Raw genomic sequence first — 27,432 nt, 5'->3', positions numbered from 1 at the left:
ATGATCACTGAGGAAGGTTTTCTAATCTCTCCTTGCTATTCTTTGAAACTCTGCATTCAAATGGGTATATCTTTCCTTTTCTTCTTTGCCTTTCGCTTCTCTCCTATTCACAGCTATTTGTAAGGCCTCCTTAGACAACCATTTGGCCTTTCTGTGTTTCTTTTCCTTGGGGATGGTCTTGATCCCTGCTTCCTGTACAATGTCACGAACCTCTGTCCATAGTTCTTCAGGTACTCTGTCCATCAGATCTAACCCCTTGAATCTACTGTCACTTCCACTGTATAATCGTAAGGGATTTGATTTAGGTCATACCTGAATGGTCTACTGGTTTTCCCTACTTCCTTCAATTTAAGTCTGAATTTGGCAACAAGGAGTTTATGATCTGAGGCACAGTCAGCTCCCGGTCTTGTTTCTGCTGACTGTGTAGAGCTTCTCCATCTTTGGCTGCAAAGAATACAATCAGTCTGATTTCGGTGTTGACCATCTGGTGATGTCCATGTGTAGAGTCTTCTCTTGTGTTGTTGGAAGAGGGTGCTTGCTATGACCAGTGTGTTCTCTTGGCAAAACTCTATCAGCCTTTGCCCTGTTTCATTCTGTACTCCAAGGCCAAATATGCCTATTAGTCCAGGTATCTCTTGACTTCTACTTTTGCATTCCAGTCCTCTATAAAGAAAAGGACATCTTTCTTGGATGTTAGTTTTAGAAGGTCTTGTAAATCAACTATAGTTCAATTAAAAAAAAAAAAAAAAAAGCCCAGCACTGGTGAGGACATGCAGGAATGGGAACTCACACAAATTGACAGACTGGTTTAATAACACTCAGTGAAATCTGAAAACATTTATACAGTACAACCTGTAAACATTACTCCTCGGTCTAGACTCTTAGATGTTTAAAAATGCACATGGGATGTTTAAGAGTGCAATATTCATTGCAAGATTGCACAGTAAGAGTTTCAAACTGAAAGCAATCCAAATATTCATTCATGGATAAAATGGAAAACTAACTTGTGGTATACTTCTATCATGAAATACTAGATAGAAATAAAAAAGAATAAATCCTAGCTATACAGACATGGATAAATCTTGCAAACAGTGTTGTGTGAAATAAAACACAGTCATATATTCAGCATGATTCCATGATACATAGGTCAAAAACAAGCAAACTATATTAAGGATGGGCCCACTCACATTACATTCAATATAAATGGCACCTCTAGGAACAAAACTTCTGAGAGATATATTGCACAGGTGGTAAAAACTACTTTTAAAAAAACTATCAAGCAACGAAGTGATTAACATGAGTATCAAGACAGAGATTACCCCATGGGGGAAGAATGAGGTTGTGATGGGGTGCCCAGCTAATTACATTACCTATTTTTTGACCTATGTGGTAATTTGCAGAGGTGTTTGCTTTATAGTGATTCATTAAAGTGTACACATGTGGTTAATGCACATTTCTGTTTATATACATGATATTTCATAATAAGCAAAGAAAAGAATAGGATCTTTTTTTCTCCTCTACTTCTTCTTTTGCCCTTAGGGGCCATTTCACTGGGCTCTAAGCTCCATTATCCACATGGCTCAGGCGGGGAGGGATCAGGCTGTTTTTCTTACCTGAGTGTAAATCTCCAAGCCTTGAACTGTGAGCAGTAAATTTCTGTTGCTTATAAGCCACTCAGTCTGCAGTATTTTATTACTGTAGCCTGAATGGACCAAGACACATTACTTATAAATAGTTTAAAAATTCATTTTAAACATTTTAATCTATACTGTCACCAACTCCCTTAACTGGACAAGAGCTGCCAACAAAGAACACCATGAAAGAGATTTACATTTTCCTTCTTTTCCTTCCATATGGCCAACTTTGCCTCCCCTCTGCATTTCCCCACTGGCAACCACAAATTTGTTTCCTACGTCTGTAACTCTATTTCTGTTTTGTAAATACGTTCATTTGTAACATTTGTTAGATTCCACATATAAGCAATATCATATGATACCTGGCTTTTCTCTGCCTGACCTACTTCACTCAGTATGACAATCTGAGAGTCCATCCATGTTGCTGCATATGACATTATTTCATTGTTTTTATGGCTGAGTAATATTCCATTATATATATATATATGTCAATCATATCTTTTCTATCCATTCATCTATCAGTGGAAACTCAGGTTGCTTCCATGTCCTAGATATTGTAAATAGTGCTGTATATTTTTTTTCTGAGGAGAACGGGACAACAGAGGATGAGATGGTTGGATGACATCACTGACTCAATGGACATGAGTTTGAGTAAACTCCGGGAGTTGGTGATAGATAGGGAGGCCTGGTGTGCTGCAGTTCATGGGGTGGTAAAGAGTTGGACACGACTGAGTGACTGAACTGAACTGATTTTTTTTCTGATGATAACTTTTAATTATTCAAGTCCCAGTGGATGGGCAGAGCCTAAGCATTTCTTCACCACCTCAGGCGCTTTGTACTCAGCCACTGCCTTCTTTCAGCTTTCCAGAACTGCCGTCCAATGCTGCAGTGGCGCACAGCCCCAGTTCCCGTCCGCCTGCGTCGCAGGCTCCGTTCACACAGAGCAGGAAGGAGGGCACGGGTGCATCAGACAGGGAGACACAGAAGCGGGCCATGTGCACGGGGATAACAACAACAAAGTAACACAGAAACTTAGGGCAAAGAAGAGAATATGTTCAGTGCATGTTCCAAGGTTAAGTATACATATTTTGCAGTTTTGAAGGTGAAAGTCGCTCAGTTGTTGTCTGACTCTTTTCTCCAGGCCAGAATACTGGAGGGAGTAGCCTTTCCCTTCTCCAGGGGATCTTCCCAACCCAGGGATTGAACCCAGGTCTCCAGTGCACTGACAAATGTCAAAGAAAGGAAGGGGAAATGGACAAGAAAACCTTATCGACCTTCTGGGCTCTCATGACAATATGGGAGAAATTAATTACAGCATACCTACTTGATATGCAATCACTAAAAATGACTATAGGGAGCAGCATAGGGAAAATGTCTGACATAATATGAAAGATAAAAAACACATGTAAAATGGTACCTACAGTGATTAAAACTATAAAAAAAAACTTGCACAGAAAACAAATGCATTCAAAATGATGACAATTTTAAGGTAGGATTCCAGTTTGAATCTTTTGCTGCTGTTTAAATTTCCTATAGTATACTTACATTACTGCTTTAGTACTCCACATTAAAAAATTTGTAGGGACTTCCCTGGTGGTTCTGTGGCTAAGACTCCATGCTCCCAATGCAGGCGGTCCAGGTTCGATCCCTGGTCGGGGAACTAGATCCCACATACAGCAGCTAAGAGTTCGTGTGCCACAACTAAGACCTGGCCCAGCCTAATAAATAAATAATATATTAAGAGAATTTATTTTAAATATAAAGCCTTTAATAATAAGAACTAAAACACTGAGCAGTTTTAGAAAATTCTCGGGTACAAAGATGCCATAAAGATACTTTTATGTTGCTTACTCTTTATTTACTAGCAACAGGAAGAAAATTATGACCTACAGATTCAATATTAAAATAATGGATATTATAAAGAGTTACAGAAGGAAAGGGAGAAACAAGAGAAGAAACTGGTTAAAGTAAATATTCACCCCCACACAACAGAAGCCATTTGGGTGGAGCTGTTCCCTTCATGTGGCCTATGGTCATTTATTTCTACACTCACAAGTGGCTCCTAACATAATTGGTTAAGTCTCTTTTCCAAGCCCCGAATACCCTGGTTGGTTAGCATTTGTCTGCAGGCTGGAATGGTATCTTACATCCCCTTCTCTTAATACAGAGCAGCAGACTTTAATTTGAACCATATGCCTGTCTTCTAGGGATGGTTTAAATGCCAGAGCTTTACTATCCAGTTTGAGACTTGAAGTCCTTTGTTCTAGGCAAGATCAGGAGCCTGGGGCTATATGGGGCAGTGATACTGTGGCCCTAAAAGGAAGTACATCATCAAAGGGGTGTGTCTGTGTGGTAAGGGGAAAGAGGGAACGGGTGGCATGAATTTAAAAATCAGGACAACTGACTGCAACAGGAAATTTTCTTATTTGGTCTACCACCTCAGAGTAATGCCCTTGACTTCTTTTCTGGCTAACCAAGGAGAAACCCAAAGCAGATGGAACAGATTAGGGCTAGCCTGCAGCCAGTCCCAGATGGTGACAGTGTCTGTGAAGGTAGACGGTAGCACAGCTACAAGCGACAGCCAACGCCTCCAAGACTCACTCATGCTTCATCTCATTCCCTCACTGTGGGAAGTAAACAGCTTAGAAGTATCGGGCAGAGGAAAAAAGTGAAGTGGGAAAATAGCTATTTATCCTGAATAAACAACCTCACCAGAAAATACTGTGACTAAATCCTTAATGTTTTAAAATCTGAAAGTTTCTGAAAACTTATAACCCCAACACTGCACTTGCAACTAGAGACAAAGATCAAGAATATAAATAATTCTGGCCCTTGATTAATTTCTCTATAGACTAATAAGTACAAGGCAGGGGCCATAAGCTGTCAGGTGTACAAGCTAAAAATGACTTGAAGAACCAAAGATCAAGACCCGTGAAGGAACACTTTATAAACAGGATTCAGACTGTTACATGGACTACTAAGACAGAAGTGAAGTGAGAAGTCACTCAGTCATGTCAGACTCTCTGCAACCCCGTGGACTGCAGCCTACCAGGTTCCTCCATCCGTGGCATTTTCCAGGCAAGAATGCTAGAGTGGGTTGCCATTTTCCTTCTCCATATGACACAAATCATGCTTTTCCTACATCACTAGCCTAGGAATCATGTGACCCAAACGCTTTATTTGGAATTGAACACAAGAGTCAACTGTGCAGATCTCAGAATATTGGTAGTGACCAAAGGTGAGTTTCAAAGTTCCCAGGAGTCTCCATATTAGTTTGCTCTTAAAAATGGGTCTTGGGAAGTCTTCGGCGTTTAGCAATCCCTCCAACCTCTGGCTGAACTTTCTAACTAGGAGCTAAAGGAGAAGTAATGCCAAAAACTACTGACTCACAGCCTGAGCATTTATACTCAAGAGAAATTTCTTCATGGGAAAAAAAAAAATCAAGTAATCAGCTTCTGGAAGGGGGGTGGGCATTGATTTAGTTTAAGAAACCAGAGAAGGTCAGAATTGAAGGAGGCGAGAGATAATTCTCAGGAGATTGAGAGAATATATGTACCTTCCTGGAACGTGTTAGAGAGCTATTAAAGGGCCATTGTGTGGCCGCTTCTAGATTACACCACATATGAGGCTCCTCTGCACCCATCACTTAACCTTAGGAATCTCCTGAGGCTCTGCAACTTCCCAGCACTAGATGTCTATAAGAAGTATGCTATCTCTATGGAAAATTAAAGTTTAAAAACAAAAATGCTGGACCAGCATTACATGGGTATTTTCAACGAATGACATGCATTTTCCCTCAAAGCGTTAAAGTATCTTAGCAGTTAGGAAAACTGAACTTGGCTATTTTTAAATGAGATAACAAATGAACCCTCTCGACTCTATTATAGACAGCACTACCCTTCTCATGAAAAACAACCCTCCCCCAACAAAACGTATGGATGTGAAAGTTGGACCATATGGATGTGAGAGTTGAGAACTGGACCATAAATAAGGCTGAGCGCTGAAGAATTGATGCTTTTGAACTGTGGTGTTAGAGAAGACTCTTGAGAGTCCCTTGGACTGCAAGGAGATCCAATCAATCCTAAAGGAAATCAGTCTTGAATATTTACTGGAAGGACTGATGCTAAAGCTGAGACTCCAATACTTTGGCCAGCTAATGCAGAGAACTGACTCATTTGAAAAGACTTTGATGCTGGGAAAGATTGAACGCAGGAGGAGATGGCTGGATGGCATCACTGACTCAATGGACATGTATTTTAGCAAGCTCCGGGAGATGGTGAAGGACAGGGAAGCCTGGAGTGCTGCAGTCTATGGGGTTGCAAAGAGTCAGACACAACCGAGTGACTGAACAACAACAACAACCCCACAAAACATAAGACCGTTTCATCAAACTCTAGTACAGAATAGACGTTTACAGGAAAGGGTTGTACTGAGATACTTTCTGTAAGACCTACAAACAATATGCACTGGAATTTCTGGAAACATTTATGCATACTATTATAGTCATAATTCTAAATCATATCACTTAGAAAAATAAAAGTCCAATCATTTAATCAGGTAAGTTTCTAATACTGATAGGTGAGCACACTAACAAATTTTTAGCGCCTTTTACAGACCATAATCAATTATGATCCTCTTAAATTCTCAATGAAAACTAAAGATACCAAATAGATATATAGTATATAGGTACAAAAATAATATTTTCCAAAATAAAAGTTAAGACATATAATCTTATACACAGAAAGCTACTTTTAGAGAAAAGTTGGTATGATCACCTATAAGATTCTAAATTGTCACCTAGAAACTAGGTAGAATGGATTGGGAGTTTGGGATTAGTATTAGATGCACACTATTATATACAGGATGGATAAACAATAAACTATGTTGTAAAGTAATCATCTTTCAATAAAAAAATAAAAGTTCACTATAATATTATTCAAGGAAAATTGTTTTGCCCATTTAACAAATGACTCATTAATGTATTTAAATTATGTAAAAAAACTATTTATCTAAAACTGATATATTTAGTTTGGAAGTCACCAATGCACTGAGATTGTGCATGCATGTATGCTCAGTTGCGTCCAACCCTTTGCAACCCCATGGACTACAGCCCACCAGGCTCCTCTGTCCATGGGGTTTCCCAGGTAAGAATCCTGGAGTGAGTTGCCATTTTCTTCTCCAGGAGATCTTCCTGACTCAGGAATCGAAACTGCATCTCTTATGTCTCCTCCACTGGCAAGTGGATTTTACTACTGCACCACCTGGGAAGCTCCACATGTTGAGATTATAAATTGAGATTACAAATGGTCAAAAACTTCATGATCTTGTACTCAGAATGCTTACATTTTTGATCCTAAAAAAAACTCTATTATCTAAATTATTTCCATATTTTGTTTTTAAATGGTAAAATGGATAAGCAAGTTTAGTACTTCTTTGCAAATAATACACAATAATGTGTGCAGTCTTTATTCCCAATAAAGCAAACTAGATATTACATGTGTCTCTGTGTGTGTACATGTAAAAATTTTAGCTTTTGAATACCTAGAAACATCTATAAACCATCTGTGATCAATGAAAATGATCCATGAATTTGGCAAGGTTTGTCTTGAGACATTGTAGAATTATCATTTCCAACCTCATTAATTAAAATTTTAACATAAATGTTTATTATGCTTTATATACTGTCCAACAGTCCATGTAAATCTAACAAAATATGATTAAAAACCGCACACTGGTCAACACTATCAAGGGTCCCCAACCACTTCAACTGAGCAATAACCATGATGATTGAGTTACAAGCAGGCTTCTTAGCTCCCAGCCAGCAGGTGGACTCACTTGCTTTACTGTCAAAGGCTCTCAAACCATTCCATGTAAGATTTGGGAGATCTAAATCACCACCCCATTTATTTACCACTAATGGTGGCTCAGACAGTAAAGAATCTGCCTGCAATGTAGGATACCTGGGTTCGATCCCTGGGTTGGGAAGATTCCCTAGAGAAGGGAATGGCAACCCATTCCAGTACTCTTCTTGAAGAATTCCATGGGCAGAGGAGTCTGGTGAGCTATAGTCAACAGACTCTCAAAGAGTCAGACATGACTGAGTATCTAACACACACACACAATTATCCTCCAAATGAATAACCTGCAATTAATAGCAGTTTGTGTAAGAGAAACCTAAAGTTGGGGAAGCAATTCTTTATTCTCCATTTCTCAACTGTTCATGTCTGCGTGTTCTAGGCATAATGCTGAAGTATGCCAAGAGTTATGTGAAACTATAAGCCAAATAAAATACATCTTCTGGGAGTATCAATTTTTTCCCTAAGTTAAATAAAGTTGAATTATTTTAATATTAAAACAAATGTAATATGACATTGAGGATACAAAATGTGCATGAATTTTAAGATAAAGCATATGATTTACAAAGTGAGCAATTCCAGACTATGTAACCAGCCCCCAACTTCCCCCCCAGCCTGTGTGAGTTCATCTCCCTCTGTGTTAGGAAAACCAGTGGGAAAATCTGAGAGGTGATGCTTTGTACTGGTAGCATAGCTATTGTTAATGAGACCTCAAAAACAGAAAATTGGTTTTGATTCTAGCAAGGTGCAATCACTTTTCAAGATCAACAAAACCTCACACTTATAACCCGGAACTATGACAGACAAAAATATGCTCACTTAAATTTTAACTTCACAGAGTTTTTTTCACAAATCAAATATGTGTACTTGAAACACCTTTTGAATGAAAGTACATTAATATTTCATTGTGAAGTTCCAGTCTTAAGAATACGATTCAGAAGAGAGAATTTCCCCAACTGCATTTTCCCAAGGGTCAATATACGTGACGGTTGCTTAGCCCTGCTAGTTGAGAGTCCTCACCATTTAAGGGTGTGAGTACCGGGTGAGGCGTTATGACATCTAGGCTCCATTAGGACCCAAATTTGGGAAAGTTACATGGCTTCTCCGAGTCTCAATTTACTCCCTGTCAACCAGGGAGGTGTACTGAAAGATTACCGAAATAAAGGGTGTTAGTATCATGACATAAAATTTGGGAGTGATATGATGAATATTGCATAACTACTTTTACTGACCTCTTGCGGATATTCTCAATCACCAGACTATGGAAGGGGTCTCAGAAACCAAGGTTTCCAACCTTTTTTTTTCTGTAGGACTATATCTCAGTATATTCATACTGGGGGTGAAAGGTCAATGAAGTTATTACCAAATGTTTTCAGTTTCTCACTTTTAAAAAATGAAGTAGTCTAGATCTCACTGCATTAAAGGTCAAAAATTTCCACAGTACCTTAAATCCATGCACTGTGGAAATTCTTTCCAAAATATTGGCTTTGCTTTAGCTGAACTTCAGATCTTTGCTGTCTACTGATTGCCAACTAAAACAATAACACCGGAGTGGAAACCATCTCATGGAGACCATTCTGGGAGTCGACATTTAAAGAAAAAAGTTTCCAACTTCCTTAGGTTAAAAAAAAAAAGTTTCCACAATTTTCAAAACATTCTCATAGCATTGGAGTATTTCAAATAACTTTGCTTCATGGAATAATCCAGCTACATTTGAGCAATCTTTTATAAATCTAGAAATTTCTCTACTTAGTTTCTAGGGACAAGAATTAAAATCACTTTCAAACAGCAGTGCATCAACTATTAAAAATAAGGCAACAGCAGTTTTCTTTGATAGCTTAATATAATCCGTCAATAAGGATATCTGATTTCTCTATTTCTAAACAAACATTGACTGCATGTTCCCTCTTCCTGGCTCAGCTATGTGACTGGTTACCCAGTCCCAGAAGCTCTTCCTTGCTTGCATCTCTTGTGTCTGTTGCCCTTTTCTTCCTTTCCAGGTCCACTACCACCACCTGTACGCAGAATCTTACCATTTCACAGACCTCCCCCACCCCATCCCACCCCATTCAACAACCTTATTTATTGAGTACCATTGAGGAACACATAATAGAGATGAGCGTAGGAACTCCCCTGCTTACAGTCTAGTGGAGGAAATACACAAGAGCATGGATACCTCTGGAAAAAGGCAGATACCTGAAGTGGTACCTTACAGACAAGGGATAATTAGATAAAGCTACATCCCATTGCCCCAATATGAACTTTTAAACTTTTATTTATTTTTTAGAGTACACTTTTACAGTGCTTTACGAGGCTGTGTTAGTTCCTGCTGCAGAGCAACATGAATCGGCTGTAAGCATTTCACAGGCTTTGAACTGATCTTCCTATTGCCTTCCTGTCCCCTCTCCCGACTCTTTTCTTTCCCTTATCCACCCTGAGTCTGATTTATTAAGCCTAGAAGTCAAACAATCTCGCAATCCAGTATAAATGCTGCCCCTCCCCACGTTCTCAGGCATGCCTCCCCTCCTCAGGTCTTCCCTCTCGCCAAGCTTTTCTGCAGACATGCTGTGTGCATCCTCTGCTATTCATGCTGCTCCAGCTCAGGTTCCCACTGTAACCAAAATAAACCCCCCAATCCTCACCACGTGCATAGCGACCCATGTGAACTGGCCCGTGCCAGCTCTCTCACTTCATCCTTCCACTCCCCGCCTTATTTATCATCTCCAGCCATGCAAACCTGTCTCTTATCCCCTAAACATGTTACCGTCACCTCACTCAGGCCTTTGCCTTGCTCTTCCTTCTGTTTGGAAGGTTGTGCCTGTCCTGGTTATCCTCCCACAAGTCATTTTACCACTTTCACAAGTCCTTATGAGAACTTTTTTCTTTATTAAAAAAATTTTTTTTGGCTGGGTCTCGTGGTATGTGGGATCTATCTCAGTTCTTAACCAGAGATCAACCAACTTCCTCTCCCCGCTGCACTGGCATCATGGAGTCTTAACCACTGGACCACCAGGGAAGCCCTATGCGAGCTCATTTGTTCACGTGTTTACTGTCTATCTTCTGCCATCAGAATGTTAGTTCCAAGGGACTATTTTACCTGCTGCTGTATCCCCAAGGTCTGCACACAGCATGTGCTTTATTAACATCTGCTGATCCTATTGGCGTTCTCTCCTCAACACCTATCCTTAAAGAAGTCTGCTCATCCTTTAAGACTCACCTCAAGGGCTATACTCTCAAAAGGATGATTCTGTCCTCATCACTGCTGTGTAAACTTCAGACCCACCAAGTTATTGAGCACCTACTGTAGGACAGGTACGTGCAAGGCAGCAGGAGTGAAACAGTCAACAGGATCTGCTGACAATCCCTGTGGCAGTTGTTATCTAAGGGAATTTTGCAAACTAAAGTGGTTTCTTCATCCTCTGAACTCTGTGGTAATGGGACTATACAATTAACGTGATAATGAATCACAACGTGCTTTGTAACATCTCTCGCTACTGTATCAAACTGTAATTTGGTAGCTGTTGACCATGCTGCGACCCAGGGATATGAGGATGTGCTGAGGGAGTCATGCTGTGCCTCCCCCATCTTGCATCTGCTCCTCTGTGGTCCTCACACATCTGAGGCAAGAAAAGAGAAAGATTAGAGACCAAGAAACCTATTCTTTTCCCAGTGGCGAACTCTATACAAGAAAGGGGTTTGCAGGAGTGCTCTTTAAAAGAAATTCAAAGTTTTAGCAAGTTAAAGGTCTTTTGGAAATTCCAGTTTTCTAAACAAGCTATACTTGTATGCCAAATATGAAATTAAATGATATGTGTGAAAATGCCTTGCAAAGTACTTTTTATATGTGCTTGTCTTCAGTCCCTTAGTTGTGTCCAACTCTGCAACCCCATGGACTGTAGCCTGCCAGGTTCTTCTGTCCACGGAATTCTCCAGGCAAGAATACTGGAGTGGGTTGCCATTCCCTTCTCCAGGAGATCTTCCCAATCTTCCCAACGCAGGGATTGAATCCACATTTCTCACATTCCCAGCACTGGCAGGTGATTCTTTATCACTGAGTCACCGGGAGAGCCCACTTTTCATATACGTAAAGCATAACCTCATTGTTGTCTATGCATTTGCTGCCCAAATAAAACTGTAAATTCTTGAGGGTGGGAGTAGGTTCTCAGTCTTCTTTTTTTTGTTCCATGATAGTGGAGCATAAAGCTTTTGTTAAGAACCGTGAAGATTTTAGATATCCACTAAAAATTCTTAGACATGGCAGTTCTTTCAGAAATAAAATTCTTTATTCTGAAAACAATCAATGCTTATTCTGGATTGCTAATGATAGAAACCAGAAGAAACGCTGGTCTGGAAGAAGCACAAGCTGGAATCAAGATTGCCGGGAGAAATATCAATAACCTCAGATAGGCAGATAACATCACCCTTATGGCAGAAAGTGAAGAGGAACTAAAAAGCCTCTTGATGAAAGTGAAAGAGGAAAGTGAAAAAGTTGGCTTAAAGCTTAACATTCAGAAAACTAAGATCATGGCATCTCGTCCCATCACCTCATGGGAACTAGATGGGGAAACAGTGGAAACAGTGTCAGACTTTATTTTTTTGGGCTCCAAAATCACTGCAGATGGTGACTGCAGCCATGAAATTAAAAGACGCTTGCTCCTTGGAAGGAAAGTTATGACCAACCTAGATAGCATATTAAAAAGCAGAGACATTACTTTGCCAACAAAGGTCCGTCTAGTCAAGGCTATGGTTTTTCCAGTGGTCATGTATGGATGTGAGAGTTGGACTATAAAGAAAGCTGAGCACCGAAAAATTGATGCTTTTGAACTGTGGTGTTGGAGAAGACTCTTGAGAGTCCCTTGGACTGCAAGGAGATCCAACCAGTCCATCCTAAAGGAGATCAGTCCTGGGTGTTCATTGGAAGGACTGATGCTGAAGCTGAAACTCCAATACTTTGGCCACCTCATGTGAAGAGCTGACTCATTGGAAAAGACTCTGATGGTGGGAGGGATTGGGGGCTGGAGGAGAAGGGGACGACAGAGGATGAGATGGTTGAATGGCATCACCGACTCGATGGGCATGAGTCTGAGTGAACTCCAGGAGTTTGTGATGGACAGGGAGGCCTGGCATGTTGCGATTCATGGGGTCGCAAAGAGTCAGATACGACTGAGCGACTGAACTAATGATAGAAACATGTTTCAAATAATCCTAGAGAAGATAGGTTTGTGATCAGCACTAAGAAGAAGCCTTTTTAAATTCTAAAACCAGAAAGACAACAAAGTATTCACCTGGGCTTCATTCTCTCTAGAAGTAGCATATAACAAAAATTCATAGCTAAGAGTTTAATCACAAAAACTCTTAAACCATGGACTGATGTTGCATCTTTTAATGCCTATAACTGAAATTTACCTCTTGTGTCCAGGAAACACACATTCTGTTGAAGAGGGAAAATACGGGCTTTTATACTTACTAGATTTTTACAGTAGTACCAAGAGTATTACACGTAAACTGTCACATTACTTCATAGAAAAAGTAAACAAATTCCTGCAAATACAAACATCCCTAGAACAACTTATTCATCTATTTTTGAACAGGATACATGACCTTTTCATCAAAACCACTAGGTATAAACAATGGACATGTGGACACAGGGTGGGGAGGGGAGGGTGGGACAAACTGGGAGAGTGGCAATGCCATATACACACTACCACAGACATAAATGCGTCACCTCGTGTAGAACAGGTAACCAGTGGGGAGCAGCTCTACGTACAGGGAGCTCAGCTCTTTGATGACTCAGAGGGATGGGATGAGGGGGCGGGAGAGAGACTCAGAGGGAGGGGATATATGTATGCAAATGGCTGATCACTTCCTTGTATAGCAGTAACTAACATAACATTGTAAAGTAATTATATTCCAATAAAAAAAACACTACATAAATATTGACATAAGGAAAACAAACTCCTTAGATTTCCTAATCTGAATTTTTATTAATTCCATGTTAATTTGCTACTATAATATATATGATTCTTTTTAAATGAGGTGCCTAAGACTAACACAATTTTAAATAAAACAAAAAAATCCTCCTTTCTTTCTCATGTGTTTCTTTTTATATGGTAGTTCTTTCTTACCAAGATTTACAATAATTTGTCAAAAAGACTACTGAAAAGATCTGAAAGGATCTGAAAGTTACTTTGGGCTTTGAGAATAAAAACTGATTTCATTACTTATCTGCCTGTGTCCTGTCACAACCATCCAACATACCTCTCCAAAACTAGTCATGCTGTGGTCAGCTTCAATTAGGAGCATTTCTCCCTCTGGTTCATTGAACTCAGAGAAGGCTTGGGAGACGAGAACGGGCATTCTATCTAACTCACGTGTAGGAGGAGCAGCTTAGGCAATGGCTGAGAAACTGCGTTAACGACAGCATGTGGGAAAGAAGGCAAAGCCAGTGTCTGATAACTGCAGAGGAGCACAAACCCAGAGTGCTCATTTATTCTCTGCTTTGCGGTGAAAACAAATAACGAAAACAGGCTTTACGTAAATGAAGTAAAAATCCTGCCAAAATATATGTGTTAATACACAGAGAGCCCAGAGCTGAATGCCAGCATCCCTAGGAGTCTAGAATTACACATCAGCAGGTAGAAACTCATATTGTGACGACATGGGTTTAACAAAGAAAGCTTTAAAAAAATCTCCTTATCCAAATATTTGTCAGTAGAGACTCTAAATTCAGTTGTCACCAATCCCTGCTTTAATACCTGGCTTTTCAATGCAAAAATTAAAAGCCATACAAATTGCCCTTGTGTGTGTGTGTGTGTGTGTGTGTGTGTGTGTGTGTGTGTTAGTCGCACAGTTGTGTCCAACTGTCCATGACCCCAGGGGCTGGGGCTCATCAGGCTCCTCTGTCCATGGAATTCTCCAGGCAAGAATACTAGAATGGGTCGCCATTTCCTTCTCCAGGGCAAACTGCCCTTAACTAAACCAAAATGGTTCTAAATTCAAAATCAAGAACAAAAAAGCATAACAGGTTTTTTTGGTTTGTTTTTGTTTTTTTTTTTTGGTCTTTGGTCAGCAGAATAAGACTGTAGCAGAAAACCTGGGGCTTTTTTTCACTCACTACCTTAATTACCAATCCAAAGAGACCTACAATGACATTTGCGATTGGCTGAATAACAGTCCTTCAAAGATGTCCCTGTCCTAATCCGTGGAACTTTTGAATGTGTTACCTACTTTCGCAGACATGATTAGGTCAAGGATCTTAAACTTAATTTATTAAAAAAAGGATCTTTTTTTAAACTTCATTTATTCATTAAAATCTTTATTTATATATCATTTATTTGGCTATGCTGGCTCTTGGTTGTGGCACTTGGGATCTTCCATCTTCGTTGCGACCTGTGGGATCTAGCTTCATAACCAGGGGTGGATCCTGGGCCCCTGCACTGGAGTGTGAGGTCTTAGCCACTGGACCACCAGGGAAGTCACTAGGTTAAGGACCTTGGGCAGGAGAGACCACCCTGGAGGGCCCAATATAATCACAAGGGTCTTTTCAAGAGGGAAAAAGGGGGAATAGACTAGGAGTGAGAGATGTGACGATGGAAACAGGAGGCGGAAGAGTGATGTGAGAAAAGGGCTGGAGCCAAGAAACACAGAAGAACTCCAGAAGCTGACGAAGGGAAGGACACGAATTCTCCAAAAGCCTCTAGATGGAGCCAGTCCTACTGCACCTTGATTTCAGCCCCACACGACTCATTCCAAATTTTGGACCTCCAGAGCTGTAAGATAATACACTTATAGTGTTTCAAGCCACAAAGTGTGCGGTCATTTGCTACATCAGAATAGAAAATTAACACAATATTTTATTATACTTTTAAGGATTGTAAAGCTTAGTAAGTATTATTATCATTAATTCAATTGAAGCTATAATAATAACAAAAGAGGGTTTGAAATTGTGAGGACTTTCCCCCTGCCCAGCCTTGTGAGAACTGTCAGCATCTAGAGAGCATTACAGAATAAAAAACAGACATAAGGGCAAAGGAAAAATTTAATTTCATGTAAGTAAAAGAAAGTATCTAATTCCTGTCTGCTGTATATTGAGCAAATACAGGACTCAAAGAGTTCACAGTTGAAAAGTTCTAATCAGCCCAACTCAGATAAACATAAGGCGAGGTGAATTCCAAGGATGTGAAAGCAGAGCCTGGAAAGTGGGTGGTTATGTACACAAAAGAAACGGTCAGAAGAATTACCAACCTACAGACAGGTACTCTGACCTCTCATGTGTAATATAAACTTGAATTCTGAATTACCATCTGGTCAAGGAGGGAAATCTTTAGAAGTGCTTCTTACTTAGGTTTTTCGAGAGAGTTATATTCTAGCTACACTTCTGTTTTCTATATGAGACTCCCTTCCTTTTTTATCTGGGAGATGAGGGACATAAAATGTAATACCAAAAACTGTCAGAAAACAAAAATGGCTTATTTTCATATCTACAGTTTCCATATAGATTGCAGTCACTTTCTTCTATCAATAGGTGGTGAGCTTGCATTGGTTAGGCAAATGCTGGCAGTTTAGGAAAACTGAAATATGAGGAGACTGAGGCAGTGAAAAGTGCTTTTTCAGGCACTGTCAGATAAGCAGATGAATGAAATTTAAGGATGAAAAGAGATGGCCTGCCTTTAAACCACAATAAGATCTATTCCTCTTAAAATCACAGTCTTAAGAATAAGCATGCTCTGTATCAGCAATGACACAAATCAACCTTCTCAAGTGAGGGTGGGCATGCAATTTTATGGGGTCTTTTTACTACTTAATTCTATGTTGTATTCCTTATTTAAATATCACTTTTTTTTCTCCCCAACCTAGCTGCATCAGAAACTATGTGAAAAACTTACATAAGTGTATTTTGAAAGTTTATTAATTTTCAAGCCACACACAAAATCCTTTTCACAATACTTCTTTCTGAATAGATAGAAACAAGACAATCCCTTGCTTTAAAAACCCTGAAGGAAAAGTTCCTTTATTCCTATTACACATCCTCAGCACACTTCTCACCTGCTATCTTGATATTCAGGTTGGCGTCCAGAAGCAAATTTTCAGCTTTTAAATCACGATGAACAATGTTCCGACAGTGACAAAAATACACGGCTGCAACAATCTGTTTGAACTTCCGACGGGCCTCCTTTTCTGCCATCCTGCCATGGGCCACCAGGTGGTCTGTGCCAAAGAAGAATACCATCAGTTCTCATTTGGGGACTGGTACAATTTCAAAACGTAGAAGAAGGAGGGTTGCACGTGGGCCCGGCACAAGAGTGAGTCAAAGAAGTGAAACAATGCATGAAAACAATGCACTTACAGTCGTGACTTGTAGCTATAAAATTCATCAGTAATCAGCACCCAAACTCCATTAAGTGTAAATCCCCTTACACATGTATGTGTACAAGAGTACACTCACCCTACCATAAGAAAGGGAGAGCTGTGCGGGGCACAGGTAATGGTTTTCTTCAAGGACTGTAATACTCAACACCTTCCTGTTCATAGCTCCGTTGCAAAAGTTTACACATACACAGCAAACATGCACATGAGATAAGTATCAGTATCAGCAATATTTCCTGTGCTAAAGGGTGAGTCAAAAAGCAGAGTCACAGTAATCAATCATTTTAGGAGAGAACAGACAGAAATTAGTCATTACTAAGGGGGGAAATCCTGCTTTATACAGGACTCTGTCCAGGCTGATATCTCTTTGCTCTCAGGTTTTATAATTTGACATAAAAATGTATGTATTTGGTGACTATTCTCTGGAATGCACAGCAATATGCCTGCATCTTTACAAGTGCATTTACTGTGCTTATCAAATATTTTAAAACTGTTATGAAGCTTTACTGATAACATCAATAGAAAACCAAATGAAGTTTCTACCACTTTAAATGAAATAATCTCATTGGCTATGTTGCTAACTAAGGTACAACAAAAGAATTTACATGTGATAAACTTTGTATATCTCTAAATCAGGCTATCTACTATGTTTAAAAAGGAATTGGTTGATTCATAAGTTCTATAACTTTTTTCTAATCAGAGCAGTAGGTTTATATTAAACCAATGACATGCATATCCTAACCCAGTTCTTCATCTAACAACAAATACGGGTCATGACAGCTGATGGGATTAGAAACGTTAGTGACACAGTTTGCTCTGTCTGAAATCTGTAATAGCCTCTCAGCACTATCCTTAAACCAACTGATCCAGCTCGGGAAAAGATACATTTGCCATCATAAGCATCCTGAGATGGTGGGAAAGTGAAAAATTAGACAATATAAGTGACTATATTATTGTTTGTTTTCTAACAGTGTTTCAGTAACACTACCCGATTGTTTTGGCACCATCTCAAACCCCCATGGGACCAGTCAGATATATCTTTCTTTCACCACAGAAAAGAACTCTGAAATAAAATATATGCTCTAGTCAAGACTAACAAGATTAAGAGCTTAGGACAAGAAATGGGGAAGAGGGTGTAAAGAAGAGGGGGAAAAATGATAGTCCATCTACACAGCAGATTCTCTGTGTAGAACAATTCAAACAATACTCTGACCACAAAGAACATAAAACTTTGGAGACCAAATACAACAGTAATTTTAAGAGCAATGTTATATATGTAGATTATTTAAATTATTAAGAAAGACTCCTCAAAGAAGCTGCTATAATTGTTAAGAGTTATCAATGACCCAAACACAAAATCTTTGAAGCATTTCCCTCAAAAACAATCAGTATTATGGCCAAGATTACCAATTTGGTAGAAATAAAGAGAAAGTAAGAAGACTTTAGCTTAGATATTGAAAGGACTAGGATACAGCTTTCCACCAGAGTTTGGAGGTGGTGATAAATGAGCTCGCACACTGTATGTTTAGGCTTCTGGTATGATCTGTCAAATGAACTTTAAACAACACAGAAGCCTCAGAGGGACAGGGAGTGAACACAAGCTGCTGAGGAGCTGGACAGCCGTCAGAAGCGGACACCATGCGCCACTGCAAGAGGCCATTCTCTAACAGGACCTGCTCCTCTGACCCACTACTGCTCTTAACCCAAGGCCTAATTACTCTAATAATGTGTTTTAGCTGCTAAACTCTGTCTAATTAAAGAGCTTTGAAGAGACAGCTATTCTTGAGAAACACAAAAATAAGCCCTTATGAAGTTTTACCATCAGAAGCTCATTTGGCCAAGCCACCCATTAATTAAAATGCCCAGGAGACATTCATCTGGCAGTAAATACTAATTACCAGAACACATCAAAGAGCTTCTTAAACACAACAGAATGATTAATTTAGCAATTTCCAAAATAAGTGATTTTCTTTTGTTAAAAAAACTCTTTATATTTTCGAAGTACTTTGCTTTCCTAAAATGATTGGAAAGTTCTAAAAAATGTTACACAGGCCAGGAGCTGGTGGAATGCAGACTAGTTCTGTTTTATCTCTAGAATGACACTCTGGTTGTCCTTGGATGAATCGTTTATACTGCCAATATCTCTATCTCTTGATCTGCTAAACAGAAATAAATTCTGTTACATGCTATGGCCAAAGAAAGAACAGCATATTTGGGAATACACTTGCACTTTGACTAAGAGTTATCATATATGACAAAATTTTAACTTCCAAAGACATTTTTTTTTAAAGCTATTTTAAAACAAAGTTCCACTCAATACTACATAAATGCTATTTCAGCATTTGGTTAACAAATTGTAAGGATCTTTGTTCAGGATACTGTAGTGCTCAAAATTGATTTTTATTATTATACACCAACTGTCAATGTTACATGGTTCTGGTTACAAGGTATTTGTGACAGCACACTGGGTAAAACAGCTTAAATTACATAGCACTTTCACTAAAGAAGGCTTCCCTGGCGGCTCAGATGGTAAAGAATCTGTCTGCAATGCAGGAGACCTGGTTCGATCCTTGGGTTGAGAAGATTCCCTGGAGAAGGAATTGACAACCCACTCCAGTATTCTTGCCTGGAGAATTCCATGGGCAGAGGAGCCTGGCAGGCTACAGCTCATGGGGTGGCAAAGAGCTGGACACGACTAAGCGACTAACACTTTCACTTTCTTTCCCTAAAGATATCTACAGTATCCCTAGAGCTATGACTATAAAGAAGACATACACAATTTACTTTTTTAAAAATGTGTTAGCTGTAAACATCAGATGTTTTTTCTGAGCCATTGTGTGACGTTTAAGTTTTCTTTGGGAGTTTTCTTCCCCACATCCAGGATCTTCATCCTGGCTCAATGTCATTCAGACTGCAGCCTCTGCTTTTATTTTTGTCCATCTTATTACCACCACTCCCCCCCACCTACCAACCCACAGCCCTTGTGACTTTGCTTGCAGTGTAAACCTTAGGGTCTAGTGGGTGTGCCAGGAAGCCAACAGCCTGCAGTGGTTTGCAGTCCCTGCTGAAATTGCCTTTCAGCTGCCTGCCGACAAATGGCTGCTTTATGTTCATGAATGCTCCATAGGCAAGGAGCAAAAATTCTTCCAGTTCAAATAAGATATTTAACTTTCAGCAAAGAAACCCAGAGCAGGAGGCCAACCTGGACTTAACACAAAGTCACAGCGCTGGAAAACATACTGGGGTAATTTCAGAAGGCAAATGAAACAAAACGGCTCCTGAACCACTTTAACATTCAAAGTAAAACACATTTTGAAACTTGTCAGGAGAAACCCAGTTGCAAGGAACTCTAAAGAGTTGTTCTGCTTCTTCTGGACAGCTTAGTGAGCTAGTTCTCCGAAATACTGGGTGAGATCCCACCCACATCACTAGTCCCAGGCAACCCACCCAGCTAGGACACTAGCTTCCTCTATTCCTAGGCTCGTGCCCCCACGCACTCACCAGTCTAGACAATATGCAATCCGTCACAGTAAACCCCTTTTCACCATCAATTAACTACTAATCTACTTAGATCCCACTGTACCTGCAAATTTAAAGGTATCCTCTATCTTAACTTCAACCATTTCAACCCTGACAAAGATGAGGTGACTCTCAATTAGAAGGAGAAAACACTTCTCCTGTTTTCTAGTTCTTATTACAAGGAATCTATGAAATAAAAACTATAAAAACAAACAACAAAAAAGTAGGGAGTCTAAGTTTTCTTTCTCACTTTCCAATCACCATGAATCACTTGGCACTGGATTTCTATAATCTTTTTTATCTGTTTTTCCTTACAAAGTGGAAAAAAAAAAAAAAGTTAGCGACACTAAGGGATTTATATACCTCATGAAGAGTATATTATTAGAAGCAGAGGGAATGAATGCTGAAGTTTCAAAAAGTATTCAAGCACCAGCATTTATAAAGTTTGCTTCAGAATTCACTGCTTGTAATTTTGTCCCAATCTGACTCAAGAAGAAATATCTCGTGGTACATTTAGATTCTAACCTTTCAAAGAGCAAAAATACACACAAGGCAGTCTTAACGTCCCTAGACCAGCTCGCTGGAGTGTCAGAGGCATGCCACTAATGGGGTAGTGGTGGGGAGCCAACATTTCTTAAAATAAGTCACTTTTCCACTATAAACAGACAGTGTCTCCATTTGTCTGCTAGGTCTACAATTCGTAACTGACCCAAACACTAGCTGAAAATGAACATACCCTGACAGCAGGTCAAGCAAGAGGGCAGAGACTTTTTTCACTTTTCATGATGAAGAAATAACTCAGTCCAGAAAGGGGGAAAGGCGGCTTGTGTGCTAAGCTAGGCGGCTACCTGCAAGGGTCTCTGCCCATTCCAGGTTAACCACAGCTAGCAGTTCGTTTAATGTGCCACTCAGTTCTATCATTTCTTCTTTCTACACCCATGGAAACAACTTCCTGTTTATCAAACACATGCTTCTTTCCAAAAGAGCCAAGGCGAGGCCAAGATAACCCAGCTGCCTGGTAGCAGGTTAACAAGAGTGCACTCACTTAAATATCACACTGTCCGTAACCCTTGGACGCCCCGAGCTGCCAGGCACTAGAGGAAGAGGGCTTGTTATTTGTTTTTCCTTGACAAGAATCCAACTACCTCATAGCAGGCTTCTCTACTTGTTGCTTCTTCTTACCACCATCTCTTTCCTTCATCCTTCCAGAGGTCCAGGCCAAAAACCCTCTGTCGTCTTTCCCTTTCTTCCATACCTCGCATCCAGGCCATTAGCAGATTTTATAAACTCTGCTATCAAGATACACCCAGAACTCAACTATCCTCACCCCTATCCCCGCCCTAGTCCAGGAGCCATTATCACCCTTCTGGATTGCTGCAAAACCTTGGAACACCTCTCCTAACCAGTACCCCTGATTCTGCCCCTGGCCCACCGCAATCTACTCTCAAAATGACAGCCAAAGTAGCAAGCTTTTCCCCCTAACCTTTTCTTTTGAAATAATTACAGACTCACAGGAAGGTGCAGAGATAGAACAGAGAAACCTCATGTATCCTTCACCCGGTTTCCTCCAATAGTTCAACCTTACATAATTACAGAACAATATCAAAAGCCAGAATTTGACATGGTTGGAATATGTGTATAACTCCTATGTCATTTTATCATATGTATAGATTTGTAGAACTACCACTGGAACCAAGATAAATAATTATTTGGAGTTACTCATTACTGAGTATTCTTGCAGGTATAAAAACAAAATGCATACTATGTTTTTCTGTCTATCCCAACTACTAAACCTTTTGCTTCAGGGTTCTGAGAAAACACAATTTTTCTGTGACACACAGCCACAAGATAAGCTTTAGTTCTAAAAGTTTTAGGCTAGAACAATTTCTATTTTTTCCTATGCCTCCTTACTACCTAGAAAAGAGACCTTTGCATGTGATGGATGCTTATTAGTTATAGATTAACTCTAGGAATAACAATCAGAGGAAAGACTATAAACTTTTATAAATACTATTTTTTTTTTTTACTCTTTAACTTACCACTAACAAAGTTTGTAAACTATGCATAGTTTATGTTAAGGCTATTAAAAACATGCCATTCTTTTGATGTGAGGTCTATTCACATTAATGTATAAAGGAGGATTTGTTTTCTTATAGTTTCTTAAAAAAATACTTCTAGATTAAGTATAAGCCCAGGCAGCCTGAGAAACAGAATCCCATATATCCTAAAATGCCGGAATCGGGTGGAGAGGGAGGTGGGAGGGGAGACCAGGATGGGGAATTCGTGTAACTCTATGGCTGATTCATATCAATGTATGACAAAACCCACTGAAAAAGAAAAAAAAAAAAAAGAAAAAAAAAAGTAATGCATAAATCCAAAAAAAATAAAAATAAAAAAATAAAATGCCTTTTAAGCATGTCATTCAGACTTCTCAGAGGCAGTAAAAATGTTTTTCATGCTATACCAATATACTAGCCAAGGTGGGTTAGCGAATTTTGTAATACAGAGGTTCTTCTCTGATTCCTAGCATAATCTGCAGGCTCCAAGTCTAGCTCATTCTTTTAACATACTCATCTACCCTAGAAGAACTGGTCCATATTTTATATCAAATGGCATTTAGTCCATATACCTCTGTAACATCAGCGAGCAGCTGTATTATAGTTGTTTCTCAACATGTACACCTCCTTCTCTAGACCAGGGGTTCTTTTTTCTTTCGAATCACAGTATAATTGCTTTACAATGCTGTGTTAGTTTCTGTTATACAAAATGTGAATCAGCCATAAGCATACATACATTGCTCTCCTTGAGCCTCCCTCCTACCCCACCGCCACCCCTCCAGAGCACTGAGCTGAGCTTCCTGCGCTATGCAGCAGCTTCTCACTTGCTGTCCATTTTAGTAGTATATATATATCAATGCCACTCTCTCAATTTGTCCCATCCTTTCCTTCCTCCACTGTGTCCACAAGTCCCTTCTCTAGCTCTGAGTCTCTATTCCTGCCCTGAAAATATGTTCATCAGTACCATTTTTCTAGATTCCATATATATGCATTAATATACAATATCTGTTTTTTTCTTTGTGACCTACTTCACTCTATATGACAGACTCCAGGTTCCTCCATATCACTACAAATGACCCAGTTCCATTCCTTTTTATGGCTAAGTAATATTCCATTGTAGATACATACCACATCTTCTTTATTCATTCATCTAAACCAGGGATTCTTAGTCCATGGATAGGTTTCCATCCACAATCCATATAAGGTCTAGGATAATAAGTATAGTGTGCTTCTGTTTGTGAGGTAAGGAAGAGGAAATACAAATATGTATGAGGGTATACATGTGCATATTTATATTTCTGAAAAGAAGTAGTATTAAATGGGAAACTTCTTAAAATGCTTACTTATAAGGGAATGGCAGGCCAAGGGATGGGAGAGGGGTAAATGGGGAGTTGTTATTTAATGGGTACAAAGTTTCAGTTTTAGAAGATGAAAAGAGTTCTGTGGATGGATGGTGCTAATGGTAGCACAATAATATCAACATAATTAATGCCACTGAACTATATACTTAAAAAATGGTCACAACGGGACTTCCCTGGTGGTCCAGTGGTTAAGAATCCACCTCACAATGCATGGGACACCAGTTCAATCCCTAGTCCAGGAAGATCTCACATGCCGTGGGGCAACTAAGCCTGTGTGACACAACTACCGAAGCCTCTGCCCTGCAGGGAGAAGCCACTGCTAAGAGGCCCAAGCACCGCAGCTAGAGAGCAGCCTCCACGCGCCGCAACTAGAGAAAGTCTGTGTGTAGCAACAAAGACCCAGGGCGGCCAAAAAAAATAAGTATTTCTTTAAAGATGGTTACAATGAAATTTTTTATATATATTTTACCAGGGTTTTTTTTAAAAATCTCTCTCCCCCTCCCTATCCCCATAAATGCACGTGCCTGTGCACACACACACACATACATACATCAGCCCATAAAATATCAGAACAGCAAAGTTTGAAAGCACACTGAATTACTATGCCCTAATACCAAAAATGAACTAAAAATCTCTTTATATAACTCAAATATTTTAAATATTATGACTAAAATATCTTTTCTAGTAGCTTTGTCAGAAAAATGTTCATTTTCCAAAGAAGGTTAACAATAAACAGTTTAGAAAACTCACAAAAAATATTAATATAGGAGCCATGTAAAAATACACCTTTTGCTCATTCTCTGGGGCATTTATTATTATGTTATGATAGAATCAGCAGGATAGCTGGACAACAACTATGAATGGATATTTAGCAGTAAAGAGAAGTCATCAAATTATAATTTTTTAAGCATTAAGCACAAGCAGCTCCCTCATATCTTGGGCAGGTTGCAAATATAAATGCTAAAAAGTCTGATATTAAGAAAATAAAACAAAAGAATGAAGAACAATGAATAGGAAATTAATTAGAAAAGGAAATAATTATTTTATGAAATTCTGTAATAGTTACTGACTTGTCAATAAAGCCTTAAAAAAGAGCTAGTTTTTCTAACCAAAGGGAGTAAATAATTTATATAACTAATATAAACTATAAACATATAATTTATATAACTAATATAGTATTTTACTTATAAAAAATATATAGAATGCTGTGAGGATTAAATAAGAAAAGCATGTTACAACAGTCACCACCCAGCACAAAGCAGTGTATTCAAATAAATAACGTGATAGTGTTCTCAAACATGTAGGAGGCTGCAAGATAACACATGTAACACCTAATATCTAGTACATGTTGCTGCTCCGTGTTCAGTCACCAAGGCATGTCCGACTCTTTGTGACCCCATGCAAACCAGGATTCCTGTTCTTCACTGTCTCTCAAAGTTTGCTCAAACTCATGTTCATTGAGTCAGTGATGCCAACCAAGCATCTCATTCTCTGTTATTCCCTTCTCCTCTGGCCTTCAATCTTTTCCAGAATCAGGGTCTCTTCCAATGAGTCACTTCTTTGCATCAGATGGCCAAAGTGTTGTAGCTTCAGCTTCAGCATCAGTCCTTCCAATGAATAATATATGGGTTGATCTCCTATAGGACTGACTGGCTTGATCTCCTTGCCGTTCAAGGGACTCTAAGAGCCTTCTCCAGCACCACAGTTCAAAAGCATCAATTTTTCACGCTTAGCCTTCTTTATGGTCCAACTCTCACATCTGAACATAACAACTAGAAAAACCATAGTTTTGACTAGAGGGACCTTTGTCGGCAAAGTGATGTCTCTGCTTCTTAATACGCTGTCTAGCTTTGTCACAGCTTTCCTTCCAAAGAGCAAGCGTCTTTTAACTTCATGGCTTCAGTCATCACTTGCAGTGATTCTGGAGCCCAAGAAAATAAAATCTGCTGTTTCCATTTTCCCCCATCTATTTGCCATGAAGTGATGGGACTGGATGCCATTGGTTTTTTGAATGTTGAATTTTAAGCCAGTTTTTTCAGTCTCTTCTTTCACCTTCATCAAGAGGCTCTTTAGTTTCTCTTCACTTTCTGCCATAAGGGTGGTATCATCTGCATATGCCAATTACTTTGTCTTTCATTCAACAGATCAATAAATATTCAATTTGGTCTTTTCCATTCTCTACTCTGTTGGTGTCTGAGAATCCCATAGCATAAATAAATGGCTGTGTGAGAACTTCTGGGTTCCATACATGTTGGCACCTTTAGGAAATGTTATTTTTAAGGCACCGAGAATGTCCATAATAAATCATACACACTTCAACACAGTACTGTTAAGTTAATAATTTATTTTAAATGCCTATGAATTCTGCCTGGTATTCAGGAAACTTTTCTTGATAAAGTGCTGGATTTATGACTTCATGGCCTCAAATAGGAAGTCTGGGGATGTATATCTAAAGAAATCATACTGTGGAAATTTAAAATTATGAGTTTAGTGGTTCACAAAACTAACCAGTTTCTCAGTTCTGTTTGTAAAGTTAAACAGACCCACATTGTCATGGCTGCCCCTTTATATCACAGTGCCAAACAGTATGCAATAATCATTTCAATAAATCAATTGAATGAGCAATAAATGCTCATTCAATAACCATTTATTGAAGTCTATTACATTGCTTCATCACTTCCCTGTGGCTCAGCGGTAAAGAATCCACCTGCCAAAGCAGGAGACACAGGTTTGATCCCTGGGTCAGGAAGATCCCCTGGAGAAGGAAACGGCAACCCACTCTAGTATTCTTGCCTGGAAAATCCCATGGACACAGGAGCCTGGAGGGCTACAGTCCTTGGAGTTGCAAAGAGTTGGACCCGACTTAGTGACTGTGCAATGCAATGCCAATTACATTGCCTAGAATTCATAGTCGTTAATAAATATTTCTCTGTTGTTACCCAGAAAACAAAAAGGTATTTTTCCTTCCATGTCAACAACTCCTTGAGCTAAAATGTGTATGGAATAACATGAAGATTCCATGTTTGACTTGGTTATCTTTGTGAAACAAAAAATAAATCTGTTAGACACTGCATTAAACAGTGAAGACACAGATAAGATTCAAATGTCACAATCTGCGATCTAGTGACATTCTTTCATTCACTTTGTCTTTCATTCAACAGATCAATAAATATTTAATAAGCATGTATTCTCTATGGGAACTATTCTAAGTACTGTTTATTAGCAAGGCTCAAAATTTACAAAGTCCTTACTCTTATGAGGCTTATATTTTATGAGGCTTTATATATGTCTGTTGTCAATAAAAACCAAGAAGAATAATAAAGCAGAGAAGGAACTAGAGAGCAGTGAGCCAATAGGAAGAGTGAGATTTCAGACAGTATGGCTAGCAAAGCCCTCTCTAATAAGGTAACATTTGATAGGAGACCTGAAGGAAATGGATGAGAGAGCCATGTAGATATCTGGAGAGAGTATTTCAGGAAGAAGAAATGGAATATATCAAGACCTTAAAGTGGAAACATATCCAGAGTTTAACAAACAAGAAAGAGATGTCAATATGAAAAGGCGGGAGAGTATTAGGTGCTGAGGTCACAGAGGCTGCTGGAGACCATATAACACAGAGGTGTATAGACTATGCACTGAT

At 39.2% G+C, this 27,432-nt stretch overlaps 1 protein-coding gene across 5 annotated transcripts in view; it reads right to left on the bottom strand.

Annotated features, from left to right (window-relative positions):
* SIK3 (SIK family kinase 3) overlaps positions 1 to 27,432 on the bottom strand; it is a 257,867-nt gene that overhangs the window by 64,033 nt on the left and 166,402 nt on the right. For all 5 annotated transcript variants that reach the window (XM_065946250.1, XM_065946252.1, XM_065946251.1 and 2 more), the window contains exon 4: positions 16,535 to 16,696. In XM_065946250.1, coding sequence (XP_065802322.1) covers positions 16,535 to 16,696 — 162 coding nt within the window. The remainder of the gene's footprint in view (positions 1 to 16,534; positions 16,697 to 27,432) is intronic.

Source organism: Muntiacus reevesi, chromosome 9, assembly GCF_963930625.1.
Source record: "Muntiacus reevesi chromosome 9, mMunRee1.1, whole genome shotgun sequence".
NCBI lineage: Eukaryota > Metazoa > Chordata > Mammalia > Artiodactyla > Cervidae > Muntiacus > Muntiacus reevesi.
The sequence above is the reverse complement of the archived record's forward strand: the minus strand, read 5'-3'. Positions and strand labels throughout refer to the sequence as shown.